At 35.7% G+C, this 18536-nt stretch overlaps 1 protein-coding gene across 3 annotated transcripts in view; it reads left to right on the forward strand.

The window, feature by feature from the left end:
* bsnb (bassoon (presynaptic cytomatrix protein) b) overlaps positions 1-18536 on the forward strand; it is a 93880-nt gene that overhangs the window by 54093 nt on the left and 21251 nt on the right. For 2 of the 3 annotated variants that reach the window (XM_044122912.1, XM_044122911.1), the window contains exon 4: positions 15611-16396. In XM_044122912.1, the coding sequence (XP_043978847.1) occupies positions 15611-16396 (786 nt within the window). The remainder of the gene's footprint in view (positions 1-15610; positions 16397-18536) is intronic. The other variant, XM_044122913.1, reaches the window with a different exon arrangement.

An 18536-nucleotide genomic window follows, 5' to 3' on the forward strand; every position in this document is an offset into this window, starting at 1 on the left:
AACTTAAACACAATATACACCTTCCTAAAATTGCCGCTCTTCTCTTCAGTTGGGAATATTTTCCCAATAGTCTTTGGCATTATCAAGATGTTTTTTTTTAACAAACATGTAACATTCAGCATCAGCTTTAGATGCTATTTTTACTTGGTCTCGTTCTTCATATTGAATTATGAAGACATCATGTTTGACCTTAACTGAGCATATGCAGTGCTGTGACCTTTGCTGTGACCTCCTGGATGAGACGTTGATGCAGTCCTATGGTAAATTTGTTAGACCAGACACCTCTGAGATGGTTCACAACAGTTCCATGTTTTCTTTAGTGATGTAAAATAAACTTTCCTGGAAGAATTGTGCAATCCTTTTTATATTGAAAGGTATCTGGGACTTATATTTTCACAAACTTCCTTAGATTCAACATAATTTTATTTTTATACCTTTCATCCTGCTTCATGTCGACAATTTCTATTGAAATAATACTGTATATTGATTCAAAAAGCCTAATGTAGATTGTGAATTTCAACATAAAAAAATTTATGTTTCAGAATTAAGTTTTGATTTACCAGAGGGTGAAGGCTTATTTAAATAGGACAATATTTTTAAATAGGATTTTCTTTCTCCTACTAATTGAAACCATAATTTGAAAACTAGATTTTGAATTTATTTGGGTTGTCTGTGTCAGATGTTAAATTGGTTTGATGACCTGAAACATTTGAGTCCTACAGAAAAGTAAATACAGAAACAATCTGCTGGGGGACAAATCCTTTCTCACATCACTGTGATATATTAAATTTTGCAATAGCGACTAAAAATCCCCAATACTGTTTACTGGTTGCCGTATATATCAATGTTACGTTTGACGTTTAAGTGATGCACGTCAAGAAAATATTTTACTATGTTTAGCTCTGATGCAGTGTTACCTCTCAACTTTTATATTTAACCAAATACATTTTTAACTTACAACTTTGCAAAGTATGCTAAATATTGTTGATTCATTCTAGAAGAGAAGCAGTCATTGGTCTGTAGAAAGCTAATAAGGACAATATAAATTGTTTTCAGTATACAAACTGTGTCCAAATATAAAACAGGACCAGTAAAATCAAATTTTTATCTTCATATGTGGCTAAAAATTTTTTTTTTTTCTTCTTTTAAGGTTTAAAATACCTCATCGCTCTCCAGGTGGTTTCTAATTGTACTCTGAGATTCCTTCTATACAGACAAGACATTTACCCCCGAGTTTGGACAGGCCACATGTGTTTACTGGACAAAAAGAGGGCACCTGTAGCCCACGTTGAAACGAACAGAAACAGACACAATATGTAAATAAAGAGCAGAGAACATGACCTGAGCCTGTGTTACTCTGACCCTGAAGGGACAGCAGAGACCCGCACACTTAATCGCCCATGACATATTGTTGACCTGCAGGAACACTGGTGGAGGCACACAAACACACCCACACACACACACAAATATATCACGTGCAGAGTGCCACTGTTTTGGAAACCTCTAATCTAATCTGCGACTGCACACACCTTGGGACAAGACTTATTATTAGTACACTGTAATTGCCATTTTAGAACAAGGGAAAGGGAAAATTCTAACACCTATCTATATAAAACTTTATGTTTTCAATTAATTCTGTTAACATCAAGAATGAAACCATATTTTTGCATTTACACTGATACTAGTTAGAAAATATTATTTTAATAAACATTGTCTCAGTGCCTAAAAATAAAACTGACTCAATAGCCTATAAATAACCTAGCCTGTGACCTTGACGACGCTGGATGGGAAGAACATCCCATAAAAGATACTGAGAGCTTTATCTCTGCTTCACTTTCTGTCATTGACTTGTCATTGTCTTCTAAATCTATTCTGTAATCACTTCTTGAATGGTTCATCAGACTGTACATGAGTGTCCGTGAACATATCCCAGTCGTGCTTGCTCAGTGGATGATCCTTCATTTCCTCTCTAATCCAGAGTCCTCACCACGTGTCCCCATTGAAGGAGTACCGGAGGATTGACCTATATACCTGCTGACTCTTACTAACCTGTCACAACTATGCCGTGGTTCAGCCTGGCACACTGCTGAGACATGTGCTCCGTCATGCTTCCTGCTGTGCACTTAGCTGTGTTAAACCACTGCTCATTCTGGCCGTGCATAATAGAAATTGATACAGGGGTTTAATAGTTTCTCACAGGGCTTTGACAAAAAACATGTAGTGATCCATTTTGATTTACAGTACCTTGAAGACCACTTTGTATACCTGAACATTTCTATATTTTGTTATATCACAACTGGACAACACAAAAATCTTCAGTGTAACTTATTGTATTTTAAGTGCTATGCTCATAAAAATGAACATGCGAAGTGATGATGTTATTTGAAAATTTAAATCTGTGGTGTGTATTTGGATTCAGAGACACTGAAATATTATGTTATTGAGCTACAATTCTCAGCAGTTAAATTTTGTAGGCTAGTCAGTCACTTCATTGGCAAACCTTTGTCCCATTATCAAGTCTGCAGCTGCTTACAGGTATTTTTTTTAAACATATTTCCCCTCTATTTAGCCCTAATAGTTCCAGCTGAAGACAAAAAAATAAAAAATAAAAAACCTTCATCCAAATATTTGCAGCAATCATGCAAGGGGACCGCCAATGACTTGTGGAAAACTGCTAGCAGAACTTCATCAAAAACTGCATAAATTGACACCTTTTGCACACATTACATGCATTGTTCTAAAGTATGCCAGAACAAGACACATCATTGGAGTTAATCATTGCACAGTTTTATCAGCAGTATTTGCTTCTTATTAGAAATGGTTAGAAAAACATTGGGTGCCACATCTTGGGGCGTTGGCTGCCAATCAAATTGTTTGATTGGAAATTATGGAAGCATATTTTTAGACAAACATCTTATGCGGCCTTATGCCTTTTATTTCCTTTGTTTTTAATAATTATCTCCTAACTCGTTTTGCAGTACCTCAATAAAATCCCACTAAACAGCGTTGATGTTTGTAGTTTTAGCAAGACAAAATATGGAAGAGATCAAACGGGTGGATATTTTTCCAACACACTATATTTTGAAATATTCGCCATTTTTTTTATTGATTGTAAATTTACAAAACAATGAATGCAACCTCTCTACTTTCTATTTTTATGTATGTGTGTGTATACACCCATGTGGTGTAGAATCATGTTTTTCTTTCCTGCAATGTTGCACTTCTGTGCCAAGAACACATTGGGATATTTTCCTCCTCACCAAAACTCCTACCTGTTTGGTGTCACACCCATGTGCAAGTGTTAGTTAATAATTCACACTGACCCTCTGCTCCCCTGACCTTCACTTGTTACAAATTAATTATGACCTCCTTCGTTTTATGCCTCATTAATCTCTGTGAGGGACATAACTCGGAGGATTAAAATGATGATTTCTGCCTTTGGTGTTACAAAGGACCGTTGCGCTCCTTTCAATTATGCTTTGTTGCTCCTTTGAAGGATGTGAACGTGGCATCAGGTTTTGTTTTTGCCGTGTCCAAAATGATTTATATTCAGGCAACAGGATGACCAAAGCTGTGTTGATGGGATAGATAACTGGGTTGTTGTATTTTTGCAGCTAAGTAGTGTAAGGAGAACAGACAAAATAAATTTGGCTCTAGAGGATGTCATATGATGTATGACTGTGCTGTTGCACATGATTTATTACGACATGTGCAAACTGTAACTGTCATAGTCCCACATCTCTTATTTTATTTTTAATATGACAACCCCAGCTATAACTTATACGTACAGAAAATGTTGCACCTCAATCCAACCAACATTTTATTCATAGATATTCAGCATTGTAACATTTAAATGCACTATAGTGTCAATGATTGGTTACCTCAGACTTAAAGGACCTTCCTCTTCCCTGCAGGTAATGAGAACCTAAAATACAATATCTCAATGAGATCTGTGACTGCTTTTAATGATGGCTGACATTTCTTGCTCACAGCTTGTTGTCAGGTCCTGGCAAAGGCACCATGTGGAGGACTGACTCTCGCTGTGAGCTGACTGACAGTAAGAGGGCAAAAACTGAGGCTGTGAAGCTTGCTCACAGTGCTGCTTGTACATGAGTTCTTTGACTTTTTTGGGCTAGAAAATATAAATATGTTTGTATGCGTTAATAAAAGTAAATTTGGGCAGTGGCATGAAGAATGCAAATTAAAATTGATTTTGAAAGTCTGCTGTTAAATGTGTATGTAAAAGTTTGACTTTAAGAATATAGTGTTTATAGGTCTTGGGGTTGATGTGTGAGTGTGTGTGAGCATGTGTGTGCACTTCCAAAGTCTCTTTGTGAGTGAACTCTCTGACTCCCTCCATGGGCAGGAAGTGGTAAATCCTGTTTCATTCTCTTCCTTTGGCTCTGAAGAATAACAATCTGTGCACTTTTTTGTAGATATTTTTTCCTTTGTTCCTTTAAGTTAAAGAAAATGGTTCTCAATTCTAGTTAATAGCCAGCATTTTTAGTTTACGTTTTAATGAAACACTAAAAATAATTTTTACTTCTGTAATTGGATAGCAAAGGTAGGATTTAGATCTGTAATTCGAACAAGAATTGTTTCAGTAAATAAATTCAAAAGCTGTATCTCATATTTTGCAGATACTTTACTTATAGTTATTTCAAGTGTTTATTTCAATAAATTTGAACAAATCAAGCTTACAGCTAATGAAAACCAAATATTCTAGAAAAAACAGAACATTGTGTAAGATCATTAAAATAAGTTTTTTTAATACAGAAATGTTGGCCAATGGTAGAAGTGTGTCCTTGTACCACATAGTGTATGCAATCAATACTTGGTTGAATTTCCTTTTGCATAATTTACTGGATCAATGCTGCAAGATATGGAGGTGATCAGCCTGTGGCTCTGCTGATGTGTTAAATAAGATGAGGTTGATTTAAAAGCGACCTGAAGCCTGGTGTGTTCATTGAAAGGTCAGCTTGATACATTGGTTATCAAAACAGGTTTTGGTTTGTGGCAGTGTTGGCAGTTGAAAAGTGCAATGAAGCATCTCCATAAAGATTGTCAGCAGAAGGAAGCATGAAGGTCCTCCAGACTATCTCCTGGCAGATAACTGATAACTGCACTGATTTTGGATTTGATAAAACACAGCGGCAAATTCATTATGGAAACCCCACATTAAACCTGGTTTCTGTACCTCTGAACTTTTCCTATGGACTCTGGGATCTTGATTTTTAAATGAAATGCCAACTTGACTATGGATCACGGAGCAATAGTCTCGAGGTCTTCACATCCAGGCCTGGAGGTCTAGTGTCCTGCAACTTTTATATGTGTCTCTGCTTCAACACGCATTAGTCGAGTAATCAGTTTATTGGAAGGACTGTGGAGAACTTGATTGCATCCAGCCATTTGATTCTGGTGTGTTGGACCAGGGTAACATTTAAAACTTGCAGGACACCCTCCCTGTGGCGAACTGCACCACATTTTGTGAATCTTTCCTAAACTTTTGGATGAACTTGAATTCTCTCAAAGCTCCAGTTACTCCCATTATTTCTGCGCCTTTCTCTACCACACTTTTTCCTTCCACTCAATCTTTCATTAATGTGCTTGGACACAGCATTCTTTAAACAGCCAGCTTCTTTAGCTTTTTGTTCTCCATCTAACCTTCTTGTGGAAGTCAGCGGTCATTCCCATGACTGCATAGGCCATTTGAATTCTGTTTTATAAAGTCTTTTGTCTTTTTCCCAAAGTCTTTTGGTTCAATGCTGTTGCCCCTAAATAAGGGGGCTCTTGGTAAATGCCTTCTTTATTTTTCTTATTTAATACTCTTATTTCCTGAGAAATTCAAGTTTTCAAATTGAACAAAAATAATTGCATGATATACAAAAGTCTGTCTGAATACAAGTTTCACTTTTAAAACCAAATGACTGAATAAATTTACTTTTCAGTATTCCCCAGATTTGCTGAGATATACCTGTAAATCTGAATCTGCAGATCAAGTTCCAGATATTTCACACTAAAGTTGTAAAAATTAAACAATTATTTAGAGTTTCAATACATTGGTCTGATTAGTTATGTGTGATATACATATGTAATTTCACACATGAATATGCAATCTAAGATGTATTACAATTTAACATAATAGAGGTATGTCAATGATCTTTTATGTTATAGTTAAGTAGGTTTTTGGCCAAGGTAACACCACCTATGCCACCAAGTGATAGAACAACATCGTAGTGGAAACCATCCTAGTATAAGTTTTTTCTAGTTGCCATATCATACTAGAAACCTGCTTTCATAAAGATAAACTGGTAAACCTGCATCTGCTGACAGTTAACAATGCATGTAAAAATTAAATAGTTCTGAAACAAGACAAGGAAACAAATATGTGCATAATACCACGACTAAATAAATTGAAATAATTTACTTTAGAAGTAATTTCAAATTTTTTCTACTCTTTTAAATATTGACTATAGAAGAGAAACTGTATAAAAGAAATCTTTTACAATTCCAATCAGAGAGAATTGTAAACTGGTTAATGTGGTACCCGGTTTAAAATAACTCTGTTGGTATCTTTTTGAAGGGTTATCTGGCTTAGCTTGCCTCCATAGTCCTTGTAAGATTTGATTTTATGACCCATGACTTTGCGGTTTTATTTTGCTTTTACTGCTTTGTCAGTATTTTCAGGGGGTAGAAGGCCATCATTTTTTATTCTATACAATTTTTCCTTGTTTCTTTTTTTGGTTCAGAGCGAGAGAGAGAAGAGAGAGAAAAAACAGCCTTTAAAACTTGCATCAGTCGAAACTGAAATTGATTTAGCTTTACTGGAAATCTCATTAAAATGACTGAGGCATTTTAAAGGAATTTGCATCAGAAAATAATAGGTATTTGGTAAGGTTTTTAGAATAATGAATATGACTATTTCTGAAAACTGTGATGATAATATTAATTACGGTTAAGGTGCATTTTCTGGACTTCCATGATCACTATGTCCCTCAATCTTCCTGAGCTTTAGCCTCTCAGCTGTCAAACATCTGCAGCAAATTAAAATTTTTAGGAAATATTATAAACCCATACGTCCTTTTTCTTTCACTTTACAGTTAAAGGGATTATGGTCTATGGCTTTACATCCTTTTAAAATCTCTTTTCCTTGTAGTTGTAAACTGAGGCAACTGAACAGTACAAGCTATAAAACTCTGTAGGCATATGGGATCCATACTTTACTTGCTGATCACCTCCACAGACACATGTTTAAGTCAGATGTGCACTCAAGCTCAAATCAGCACACTCAGCAGGCCAACAGACATTGTGTGTGTGAGCAGCGCTGTAATATCTCAGCAGGCTCCTTTTAGAGTGAGATCAATCTGTGAAATGGGGTCAATCTCTCCGACCTTTACCCGCTAGTCACTCACAGTGTACAATCTCTCCTTATTTTAAAAGTGAAAGGGCAGCGTCTCGGGCTGCGAGCCATCTGGATGGAGCATTACTACAAAAATGTCCAGGGTATTCACCTTATATCATGACCAAGCCAGTATCACACTCTGATTGCTCTTCCAACTTCCGTCATGGAGCTGAATTGATATTTTACATTACATCGAATGCAACAAAAGGCTTTCTCCTCAGCTGCTTTGTTCTCTGAGACTGAAACTCTGCCAGTACCTTGATGGTGCTGGGGGTTATTTTCTGTGTTATTGATGTGTTTTCTCCTGGAGAAAGGGTACAAGCCAATTCCTGCTGGCTTTCTCAGGAATTACACACAGGGCTTTGTAAGCTCCACAGACTGCATCTAAGAAAAACAAACAGATAAAGCCCTATCAAAGAAAACAACCCCTGGGTGTCTTATTGTAGGAAGAGGTTATTTGTAAATGCATTTTAAGGGTTGTAAACCTGCATCTCAGTCTGTGTGCACTCGGATTTATAAGTTAATGTGTTTTATGGGATTTGTATTTGGATTGAGCTAAAACAACGCAACCTGATAGAATGATTGGCAAATCATTCTAGCTATTGTTTCATAAAACAAGGTTTCCTTAAACCTTGTTTTATGAATGAATAGGAGCAACCTTACATTTGGCAAAAATGACACTGTTCACTATAAAATAATAAAAAACACATTTAGACTGATTATTCTCCCCATTAATATGTATAGGATGCATTATAAAAATACGATTTGTTGGGTTGACAAGATAAAAATATTGTTCTAACTAACAAAAAAGTGTGAATTTACAGTATGATTATGTTATGTATTTGTTAATCAACAGGTGATCCATGGTATATTAAATTTAGTCATTACTTTCTTACATTCTCAGCTGTTAATGATAATAATAAACTCTTAAATCTTCAGTATTTAATGTTTATAAAAAATATGTATTTTATTTTATTTTTTACATATTTGTTAAAACTGAAACCACATCATGACAGTATGTTATGAGGCACATAATTAGAGAGAAAAAAAAAATCAATCTCCTGTACCTCCTCCCAGTTCTGCTATTGCTGTCCACCGCTCCTGGCCAAAAACAACCAATCATAGCCAGATAGACTGTCTTGGTGTTGTCAATCAATCTCATGTTCTTGCTGCTAAATGTGCTAATGGCGGAGAAATAAGTTTCAGTTACAGGAAAATTATTAATCTGCTGTGTTGTGGGGGCATGCTAAATGGCCTGAGCATTCGCAACAGGCCCTGTTAGCAGAGAGCAACGGGGAAAGGGAGGGACTGAGCAGCATTTTACAAGATTGTGATTTACAGTGCTAAAACCCACCTCCTGGCTCTGATTGGTTGTTTCTATTTAGCATTGGGAGTAGGCAGAGGAGCTTGACTTTTTCACAGATTATCTGTCTCTTACCATACTGTCATGACATAGTGATAGTTTCAACAAAATGTAAAACATTTTTTTAAAATAAAATTTCAATACTGCAGTTTTAATGCACCTGACAAGTCGTGTTTAACATCTTCCTGTCACACCCACCAAAAAAACCCCACCAACAAACAAAAAAACACTACATTTTGTCATCACTTCCCTCTGTGTTTCCATCAGCTCACTGTCAAGGAATTCACCATTAATAACATTTTTACTACATTGCACATCAGACTGTTGTGATGTGTTTCCCAGCCGATGCCTGTAATGGACTTTTGATACACAAAGTGGACTCAAACATGGAACCTATCGCAACATATTAGTTGCTCGAACAATCATCAACTCCCACACGTTGTAATCAGCCCTCTTTTAAAGAGAATTATTGCTGTATGTGTAAATATATCTTCTTCATCCCAGAGACCGTGCTTTCAGTGCAGGGCTTTATCAATCACTCAATCAGTTTGCATTGATAGAGCAATTTCCATAAATAGCTTAGACAACAGAAATTGCTACATAGAACATAAAAACAGAAAGCAGTAAAAAAAAATAACAAGCCAAACTAACAAAAAATAAACATTGAGCTTGCAAAGCCAAACCATTAATGATGCACATACAGTAGATATGTTGCTAAAAGCGATGTTGAGTTGATGAAGAGGAAGACTAGCAGAGTGCTAAAAATGAAATAACATAAAATTAGGGTAAATATATAGAAATAATATAACAATTGAAATTAAAAATGAATTAATATAATATAACATATCACAGATGTTGTTTGAGTAAATAAATACATAAACAAGCAGTGTATTTAAACTTATATGTTGATACTTTTAGAAAAAAAATAAAAGATCACAACAATAAAACATGTAAATGTAAATTATTGTTAAATATAATTAAGAATAAATCCTTTTAATTACTAATATTCTCCTGGGATATGACTGAATACATACAAGAGACTGATTTCAAGGTATGATAACCTTGATTAAAAACACCAAAGAAGCATCAAGTATTACATATTTATTACATTTTTAGAGATAACAATATATAGTTGCTGCTATGATTGGTGCTGTATAATGATGTTGTCTGTAAAATGTAGATAGTGGTATAGAGAGCACGGCCACATACATTTGTTACGACCCGTCTAGGCGAGGCCAGATCGCAACATAAAGGATCCATCCTCTTCAGATCCCAAGCAACCAACACACAAAGTTGAACATTTTATATGATATTTATTGTAAAGAGATGCATTTTCAATTTACAAGGAGTTGAGCGTATAACCTCGGAGTGAGCTAACGCCGAAAACAACAAACAAAAAAAACTATCTGAATATAAACCAACTTACCTAATTAAAAGTAAATAAACCAAATGACAAAAACTTACCTCCCTAACTAAAACAAAACAGGAGAAAACTAAGAAAACAGAAACGGCAGCTCACTCCTACAAACTCCGAAACGTTACAAACAGTGTGGTCGATAGGGATGGGCCGAGGATGGAACCCCAGGAAGTCCGCGTCACCAGCTTTTATCCGTCCTCTCCGGGAAGCGACCAATCGGACGTCCCCCGTCGTCCTCCAGGCACCAATAAAATAAGAAAAAAAACACCTGCACACTCAGGTACATAATTAGGTCAAACGACCCCAGTCGTAACACATTTATATACTAATGATGATGAATTAAACAACTTCTTTCTACTTAAGATTTTCAGAAAAGTCTATAATTAAATGTTACTTCTGTCAAAAGTAGTTAAATTAAATTTTTTATTGTCAGGCAAAAACAGTAGTTCATTTTAAAACATTTATTTTCTACAGATGTACACAGGATTGGAAAGCTAAAGCAAAATATGGAATAAACACAAGCTGAGTTTAGTAGTAGTATTTAAATAAACATACTTATTTTGCAAAATATTATCGCGTCTTTCCTTTCTGCTTTTACGGAATAAGAGACAAGTTAGAGGAACCATTACATTGGGATCGCTAACCCTGGTATATCTGTTTTTAAATGATACCTCACTTCAAAACAAACAATTTTGGACAATTTATATGTGACTCTAACACTTAGCAAAAATATAGTTAAATCAGGTTCCCAGTAGAGGACGTAAAGTAAACATGCAGCTTAAAGAAGTATTTCTATATCTTTCAGGACATTTTATTATTTATTTCAAATGTTTGGCTACAGTTTGATTTAGGCCAAGTGAAATATTGGAAATTACAGCATTTGCTCTGTTTTCAGAGAACACTGAAAGACCATCTCTGAAGCATCAGAGGCTTCATCTTATGCAGACACGATTTTCTCTTCACTGTGTGGGTTGAGGTGGGAAGCACTGCCCACATGGCTTACTGCTGTACAAGCTAAAGCACTCTACATGAATAATTTGCTACTTGCAGCTTCGTTTCGGCCTTGGTTCTCTCTCTCTTTTACCCACGCAGTCGTGTTGTGCTGATTCAGGAGCAAATAGGGAAGTTTGGCATTAGCCAACATGGCAGGAAGAAAGCTGTTCTATCGGAAAGGAAGTTAGGATCACAAAGTGGTATTTTAAGTAGACACTGATTCAACAATGGGAATTTTAATTTATTCTTCATAGAAGGTTCAAATCTGGTTTGTGATGGCCATAAAATGAGAATCCATGGTAAATTTTGCTGTGCGTCTTCAGTGAATGTCTGCTGGTCCCATAGTGAACTAGCTGTCCACAAACACAGTTGCTGGTCATGAAAGAACCAGAACAGATGGCTGCTTCTGAGAGAGCTGCACCTGTTTATATTTAGCTTCTCAGTAGAGCACTTGAGAGATATGAAAACAAAGCAAAGCTGTCAGTTTGGCAAACCAATGGCTGCATCCATGCTCCATGGTCTCACTTGAGACAACAGATTTCTGATGGATTTGGACACAATTAGAAAGATTTTATCTTGTACGAAAAATAATAGCATTCATATTTAAAGGTTCCAGTGGAGGGGCATTGTCTTCGCTGCAATGTTTCGTAATGTGTTTTGAAAGGTTACTGAACTTGAACTCATTATCTTGTCAAACTATGAAACCAAAATTATAAGTAAAGCACTCCCTCCCTGTCACTCTCAGTTTTAACAAGTCTTCAAGATTCTTGCATTTAATCTTTGTTTGAAATTAAAAATATGATGGATTGGTTCATTCTTTGTTTTGCTGCACCATCAAATGTGAAAGGTACATTTTCATAATATACAAGATTTAAATGACATCATTACTAAAGGAACGTGCTGCATAATTTATCACTCACATTGCATAATAGGCCTAATTGAGTTTTTATGAGGTGCTATATTTGCTGTGTCAGTGCCTCTGCAAAGAGTAGTATGGTATTCTTTCAATCGCATCCTTCTTGTAGTTCAGTTTGTATAATAATTGCCTTCTTATGAACTCTTAACATGTTTTAACTGGCAGAGCAGAGTCTGACTATTGTCACCAATACCAAAATATATATATATATATATATATATATATATATATATATATATATATATATATATATATATATATATATATATATATATATATATATATATATATATATATATATCTGTCTGTCTGTCTGTCTGTCTGTCTGTCTGTCTGTCTGTCTGTCTGTCTGTCTATCTATCTATCTATCTATCTATCTATCTATCTATCTATCTATCTATCTATCTATATTTAATACCATATGCACTGAGATTTGAAATCTCAGTGCATATGGACCACGGCGCTGCTCACCATGGTCCATTACTACTGCCCTGATATTATGAAGCTGGAGGATATTTGCCTGAAGGAAGTCCCTTCCATCGTTGATAGTCTGTACAACATCCAGCTGCTGAGAGAATTGCTAGTGAATATCTGAATAAAAGCTGCTATCTGACCAGGCTAATGCTACTTGCCTAGCATTTGTAAATTACTAAATTTACAAATGTTAAATCCCAATTTAGCATTTGTAAATTGGGATTTACAAATGCTAAAATCCCACTTAAATTATTCTTACTTAGACTCCAAAAAACTAAGGGTAGTTTTGATTCATATTTATCTAGACTTTATAAGGGTATTTCAAAAAATATTTTGAACTTGAGCTGCTTTTTCATCCATTTACTTCTTTTATCAAACTAAGGCAGCATATTGTGCAATGTTGTTTTGTAATTTGTTTTTATTTTAAATTTATTCAACAGTTAATGCATGTAAAACAAACAATTCAGACTAACAGATATTAATCTATAAAACAACAAATAACCAATTAGATATGAGAACAAATAACAACAAAAATAAACAAACAGAAAAGGAGGTACACATAAAAATGGATGCATTTGGGATAAAGACCAAACACAAATCATAACCAAACGGTGTCACAACAAAAGGAAATTGTTTGAAATTGACTGTTGATGATAAAATCATATTTATGTTATGTCAACCTGTGTATGTCACACTCAATAAGTATCACACTTCCTTTCTTCCTTGCTCTACCTAGTGATAATTTAAACAATTATATAAATATGAAAGCATATTTTCATAAAAGTTACTGCAGCTTTTATGCAGTAACTTTTGCATAAAAAGTTACTGTATATATTCTGAAATAATAATAATTACTTCAGAATTATTATTCTGAAATAATTCACAATGGTATAAATTTTTACATCACAACAATCTGACATTTTAACAGGAGTGTGTCTTTCTCCTACATTCTTACTTCTAAACCCGGGAGGTTTATCTGCCACCTCTCACATCATGTTGTATCTGATAAGATACGTTCACCATTCCTCATGGACAAAGAGACAAATTTATGTTGGACAAGGATTTCAGAAAAAGGAGAAAACTCCCTCTGACTTATGTTTCTACTTAGGTTCAGAATGTGGTGATAAACAAAGCAGACTGTCCCACTATAAACTCTTTTTAGGGGCTGAATCTCGACACTAAGATTTCTGTTGTGACGTTAGGATGGTTCATGCTTACTAAATGATTGTCACTTTTTGGTTGAATGAATGTAACTTTAAGGTGTTTTAAAACCAGTAATTTATGTTCTGCTTTCTTTGGTGCTTTGGATCTTTGCACTGCAGTAAAGATGTCCTCCGATTTTTATTTAATAGATTTGACAGAGCCTGTTGTTAAATCTTCCGTATTTATGCCTTTGAAATGTGACAGCAATAAAATACATGATTTATTGGGCTGATGGTAATCAGCAGTCGAGGTGTTTATGAGGTTATTTGTTATGTTGAACAAGTCTGTGACACAAAAACACCCCGTCTTCAAGCCTGAGGCACAGATGATTATCATTAACGAAGGGCTGTGTTACTAACATGGCACCATTGCTCGCAATAGAACCGTTTTATTCCATCGAGCGGCTTCATCGATCTGTTGCATTGACCTGAAATTGAATCTGCTTATGTTAATATCCTACTGTTGATGGGTTTTGTTCTGGATTTTTAGCAGTGTCAGAATCTATAACCATGACCCAATGTAAGACTGTGAGGATGAATGTAAAGGGCAAATCCCTGCTTCAAAAAGCAGGAGGCTTTGCTGTGAGCTCTATCAAAGGTCTAGTGATTGTTGTACCCCTCTACAAACACAATCATCTGTATTCACACTGCGCTCTTTATCTGTGTGCCCTGTTTGAGAGTGCTTAATGTTGTCAAAAGATTAAGTCTTCTTCAAGAGATGAAAGGCCTTGTTTGGACAGGCTTTCCAGTACTCAGTTGCTCAGAGTGGGTCCTTCTGAGTCCTTGGCACTGCATGATCACCTATAAAGCAACATTAGCATTTAATTTACCAAACTAGCAATTCTGTGCTCTTGTACCAACCAGATTCCATAAAAATCAAACTCAAAGTCATCAGGTAGATTTTCAGCCTCATTTTAAAGGAACTCAACATTTCAATTGTTTTGCAGTTTTCTGGAAGTTTCTTTAAGATTTGTGGAGCATACAACTGAATTCTTCCTCTCCATCTTTGGTTCTGGTTCAGGAGATGCCGATCAGTCTAGAAGAGGGGTGGGCACTCCTGGTCCTCGAGGGCCGGTGTCCTGCAGCTCTTAGATGTTTCCTTGGTCCAACACACCTGAATCCAACAGCTGAATCACCTTCCAAGTGCAGTCAGATTTTCAAGAGTCCTGCTAATGACCTCATTATTTGACTCAGGTGTGTTGGAGTAGCGATACATCTAAAAGTTGCAGGACACCGGCCCTTAGGACCAGGAGTGCCCACCCCTGGTCTAGAACCATTTGTTATAAACATCTGCTCAGTGCTTGAAAGGACCCTGAACAGTAGAGCGGTGTATCATCTACATAGGTATGGTAACTACTTTTGTAGTAGGAGGGGTTCAGGTTAAACTTTGAAGTACCTCAATTCTGTACGCTGTGATGAGAAGTTACCTATTGGCATTAATAAGTGCCTGTTCTCTAGGTAACAGTTGGACCAGTCAAGTACTGTACCAGAGAGTACAAATATCTATGTAGGAACTGTTTAAACTAGTGCAGCAGTGGTTCAGAAGGTAGGGGTTCATCCTGTTTGTCCTGTTGGGTTTTGGAGTCCAACAGGACCTAACCAACAGGACTCCAAAGTCCTGTTGGCTTAAAGTCCATAAACCCTTGGACTTGATAAAGGGTTACACAAATGCAGGTCATTTACCATTTTACAGCTGCACTTTAATACTGATTCAAATCTATGTATTCACTGTCCTTGAAGTCCCCATAAACATAGATTTTTATAATTTAAGTTTATAACTTTAACTTTAGTTTTTTTGTTGTGACTATGCTGATTCCTGCCCTCTGTTGTTCTTGTTTTTCAGAAGAAAGAATGGCTTTGCTTAAACTGCCAAACACAGCGGGCTCTGTCAGGAAGTTTGGGAGATATTCCACCTCCTGTAGCCCCTTCCATGGGATCTCCTCGTGCTCCTGCTCCAATCAAACAGCAAACACCTCAGCAGAAAGCACCCAGTCAAGGTTCAGGGCCTAGGATTACAGGTCCTCCACAACAGAAATCTACGGGTCCTCAAGTAAGTGGCCCTCCCTCTAATGTGAAACAGGCTGGGCCTGCTCCTCAATCGAAAGGGCTCAGCCAAACCTCCCCTCAAACCAAGGGTTCTGCCCAGCCACCCTCCCAAGCTAAGGGCCAAACACAGCCTTCTTCTCAAAGTAAAGGACCTGCTCAAATTAAAGGTCCTGCCCAGTCACATGCTCAAAATAAGACCCCTGCACAGCCTGCTAACCAAGTGAAGGGCCCAAGTCAGGCAAAAGGGCCGACTCAGACAAAAGGATCTGTTCAGCCCTCTGCTCAGACTAAGGGCCCTTCTCATCCTTCTGGTGCCAAGGCTTCATCTAGCTCTAGTAAAACTGCTCCTAACCATAACAAGGTTTCCACACCTGCAAAACCAGTTCCTACTCAGTCTAAACCCACAGGTAACAACCAGACCCGCAAACAACAGACCCCACAAAGCCAGGAGAAGATGAAAGTTGCATCTAAATCTCTAAAAGAAGATGCCAAAGTCTCACCCAAGAAGGCTTTGTCAGAGACTGTGACTTCCCCACACGACATCAAGATAACTGAGGAAGAAAAGAAGTCAAGACACCATGAAGTGAGCTACCTGCAACCTCTTCGCCTTCACCTGTTACTCCTGTTACTTGATTCACCATTTTATTTTGCTTTGCTCCATTTAAATGACTGGACAAATTTGTTTTAAATCATAATGTTTAATTTTTTTAAATATATTTTTGAGCTCATTAAACTATTCTTTTTTTATTTTAAACACTTATCACAATCATTCTTCCTACTGTTCCATTATCATTTTTGGTCGAGGAAAATTTATTCAAATTGCAATATTTATATGCAAGACAATTAAGTCTTCCATGTAAAAATGAAGGAAGAGAGATGAAAAAGCTAATGCAATACATCCAAAGTATAATGGTGAAATGTATGCATCACATAAAGAGTAAAAAATGTTAAACTGTACCTTTAGGACAAATTAAAAGCTAATAAAAAATACAAAACTAAAAGGATGAAATAATGGTTGAATTTCATGAAGTAAACAATAATGATTTCAGTGATAATTTAAAAGAACTAACAGTTTATATACTTCTTAATTATTCAGTAAAGTGACTACAGAGCTGAGGAACATAGACATTCTGCCTCCTTTTGTTTAGTTTGGGTCCCCAAAACACTGTGTGGAAGAGTGTCTAATGTCCAGCAGAGTGTAGATAGTTCATACCTGACACAGTAACTTTGACATGTGTGTCAGCCTAAAAGCATTCAGGACCTTATAGACCAATAACAAGATTTTAAATTTTTATAGTGAAACAAACAGGAACGGATTTTTTAAAAATTTTTATGAACTGTTGCTACCTTATTAAATTTTATAGAGACCAGTAAAGACACCATTACAATAACCATCAGAAAAGAAATTATCTATGTGTATGAAACGCTTTATTCTTGCAATGTTTTTGAAATGGTAGTAGGATGAATCATTAGTATTTCTCACAACTCTTAAAATGGAGGTCTGAGGTCACAACAATTCAAAAGTATCTTGCATGCTCTTTGACTTTGTCCTCATTATGTCAATTTCTAATCATGAATTTTGAGATCCGAATGAAGGCATTCTCTGTTAAGTTGTTGAAAATTTTGATACATTATTGATACATTGATTCAATAACTGTGATGGATTGCTGTCACATGGTGAATACAAAAGATCTAAGTATGCATACATATGGTAAAAAATGCTGTAATACTTCAAATCCTGGCCAAAAAGGAACATACAATATGTTTATGGTCTTTAGATTTATAATAGCCAAAGTGTATCAATTTTTTACATTAAAGACCAATTGTTTAATTATTTTTGATATTGTCCATATCCATAAATAATAATAATCAGATGATTTAGTTTATCATAACATAAGTCAAACTTTTATCCAAACCCAATTCCACTAATGCAGATGTCTTGGACAGTCTAACTTTCTCATTATTGCAATCTTTTTTTAAAACAGTCATCATCACTATCAACATCAAAAACCATCTGCTTTTTTCTACTTTTAGTTTTTTATCATTGCCTTAAAGGCTAATTTTCATTTCTTGTCCACTTAACCATTTCTTCGTTTTGTTTTTCAAAAACTTTTTGTTCTTTTATTTGTTAAACAAATCACAAGCTTTTGTGTAATGTGACACTTTGTGATGACATTTTAAGCATTCTGAGCATGTTCTTTATTCTTCAATGGATCGAAGAATGCAATGGAGAATGCGACAAAGATGGCAAACAAGCATGTAACCAAATGACATTTGTCTGTAGATGTTTGTATGTCCAACTGTTTGTTATATTCACTCTCTGTCAGTGTCAATTATTCCATCTGTGTGCACAACACACTGAAGGATAAAATCAATCTGAGTTAATGGAATATTATCCTTAATTGTGTAGTGAAAGTTATTCATATCCAGGTAATTTAATATCATTTGTTCTTTTTAAAAAAAAAAAAATATTTAAAAATGTAAATGTTACAAAAGTAAATATTTGGGTTGTTTTTATCCTAAAGTGTTAAAATACCTTGTTAGTTATTTCCAATGTAATTATTCTCTAATATCTTACTATTAGAGACTATTTCATCTGTAATAATTGCAAATAAATTGTGTTACCTACAATCACCTGACAATATGCATAAAAATGTCAAAACTGATGAACTGGATGAAATAGTGCAACATGAAATGTGCAGTGAAACTTTGAATGTGCCTTG

This window comes from Gambusia affinis, linkage group LG07 (genome assembly GCF_019740435.1).
Source record: "Gambusia affinis linkage group LG07, SWU_Gaff_1.0, whole genome shotgun sequence".
In the NCBI taxonomy this organism is placed as follows: domain Eukaryota; kingdom Metazoa; phylum Chordata; class Actinopteri; order Cyprinodontiformes; family Poeciliidae; genus Gambusia; species Gambusia affinis.